Genomic DNA, 2,500 nt, shown 5'->3' on the forward strand with positions numbered 1-2,500 from the left:
AGAACAGAACATTCAGCAACAACTGTTAGGAATCCCAACTGGCCGGAGGCAAGCTAGTTGGCTATTTACAAGTGCAGCTGAGAAGTTGAACAACGGACTACCGGGAAAAAATTCAACCAGTGGTCAGAACGTGTCTTGAACCCGGGATCCCTGGATGTCAAGGCAAGCGCCCTAACCACTGGGCCACAATGTCTCAAAAATGAACAAAAATGAACTCGGTGACTCCCATTTTTTATTGTAGAATAGTAATATGCAGTTTAAGATAGAACTATTAGCAAAGTTTAAAAAAATTATTGGGAACCAATTCAGAGCTACCTAAATTTTTTGAAAAATTTAAGGTAGCCCGGAATTGGCTTCCAAGAATTTTTTAAACCTTTGTCGATAGTTCTATCTCAGATTGCTAATTACAATTCTACAATAACAAATAGGGGTCACCGAGTTCATTTTTGAGATATAAACAAGTAAAGACAAAATATAGGGTGTTTTTGGAGAGCTTTCATGTTGCCATGGTAACCTATTACGTCACAAAAGTGGGCGCATTTTGGTAAGCAATAATTGGTGTTTTATATAGTACCATAACATTGCTGTTACGTGATTCAGTGTTGTAGTGACAACCCTTTTAATAAAAAGGTCCTTAAAAGTAGTGAAACTGGTTCCAGCTAAGTTCAAGCATTGAGGGGGTCAGACTCCGTTGGTGATACGGTTTGCTATCATGCCGATTTCTGAAGAATACCAACAAATGATACGAAGATTTGAGAAATCCGTTTCCTTCCTTACCCTGTCAACTTTGACTATCTGAAAGCGTTGAGACATATCTGAGGCAGTCGTTGGCAGTCTTGAGCGACCTGACACGAATCTCATGAACAACAGTCGTTCCTCATTGGTGAATGACTCTAAGGTAGACCACAACCATGCGACCAACGGATCAGTTGGCTCCACCTCACGATACCTACAAAAAAACAAAAACCACCAATTTCCTTTTCAAAAGGTGTCTCCAGTTATGTCACAATCATGACAGCGCACGTATGCTTGCCATTGTCTTCAAAATTTTGCAAAAAATTGTTAGTGACGCTGTTCCATACTGCAAAATGCATCCAGAAAGATATTGAAATAACGCCCCGTGTAACGTCGCTCACTGTTCACAAATGCTCACACGGTCGCAGCCTCGCCTATCTCACAGAAGGTTCTGAAAGGTAAGACAACGTTCCTATGATAAAGCACAAAGCACCCTCATCGATTAAATCCAAAGAAGTTAGCGATGAACATCATCACGGCCTTCCCCTTACTTTTCTTGAGTCAACACAACTAGTGAAGATACGGGTAACCTAAAAACAATCCTAAATAATCAAAATAAGGGAACTACAACCCCTACGCCTTATTGTGGAGATGTGGTTAGTGTTTACACTTAAGGTGGACACCTGGGGCGTTTATCTTAATAGAGCGTGCATCTCATTGCTACTTTGCTACCACTTCTGGACGCTTTTCGTTCACATAAGAACGCTTGACGCGCAGCCCAGAGGTCGAGGACCGATGGCTCAGTTGGTTGAGCACTGGGCTGCCACGCGGGAGGCCTTGAATTCGACTCCGGCTGGACTAACACTCAGGGTCTTTAAATTACTGAAGAGAAAGTGCTGCCTCTGTAATGACATCTGCAAATAGTCTTCTAGCATAAGGACGATAAACCGTGGGCCCAGTTTCACAACCCTTCAATGTTTATAACCCTGTGGGTCTTAAAAGAACCCACACACTATTTGCAGAGTAAGTTCCCAGTGTTGTACTCTGTCCTCTGTGGTGTATCATGGTGGGGAGGGCAAATGCTTGGAGATATTAGCTACACCAAGCTACTCTAAAATCAGAGGGTACATAAAGGTATGATATGATGCGAGGATCCAGAAGGCAGCAAGATGAAGACACGACCAGTTTCGATTGCACCTTTCAAGTATCCGCAGAAGGACTTTCATTAACAGGCGCATACTGCACTAGTAAAGAAATTGCAACATGGGCTCAGGGACCAGTAATTAACTACAGGGAAAAGGTGCGACCACACAAAATTATACAAGGATTTTGACAATTTTTTCAACAATAGATTCAATTATTCAGTTATTAAATTTCTTGACCACCACTTCTGAATACGGTCTATTCTAGTTGACTCTTTTGTCTAACTACACAAGTTAAGATGATTCATAATTCGAGGAAAAGTGAACTGCACATTATATTATTTAAAAACCATAACATCCGCGATGGGTGGTTTGTTACTTGGGTTTCTTCCCAGGAAAATGTGGGACAAGGATACAGGGACGTGAAAAAGAGGGTGGTAGAGGGGAGGCGCAAAAACTGAGCTTGACTGTTAGTGGGGTCTGAAAAAAGAAAGATTATTTGCCCACTAGTGCACTTCTCTTAAATCCATCTGATTATCGAACGGACCTCGGAGCAAAAAACATCACATCAGTCTATATTCCATACTTGTTCCAGTCCTACCGCGAGCCTCCGAACCAACACT

General features: G+C 41.9%; 1 protein-coding gene across 1 annotated transcript in view; it reads right to left on the reverse strand.

The window, feature by feature from the left end:
- Window positions 1-2,500, reverse strand: part of LOC137992689 (probable E3 ubiquitin-protein ligase HERC1) — a 57,800-nt gene that overhangs the window by 1,412 nt on the left and 53,888 nt on the right. Inside the window, exon 38 of the mRNA XM_068838170.1 lies at window positions 778-949. Coding sequence (XP_068694271.1) covers window positions 778-949 — 172 coding nt within the window. The remainder of the gene's footprint in view (window positions 1-777; window positions 950-2,500) is intronic.

This window comes from Montipora foliosa, chromosome 2, assembly GCF_036669935.1.
Source record: "Montipora foliosa isolate CH-2021 chromosome 2, ASM3666993v2, whole genome shotgun sequence".
In the NCBI taxonomy this organism is placed as follows: domain Eukaryota; kingdom Metazoa; phylum Cnidaria; class Anthozoa; order Scleractinia; family Acroporidae; genus Montipora; species Montipora foliosa.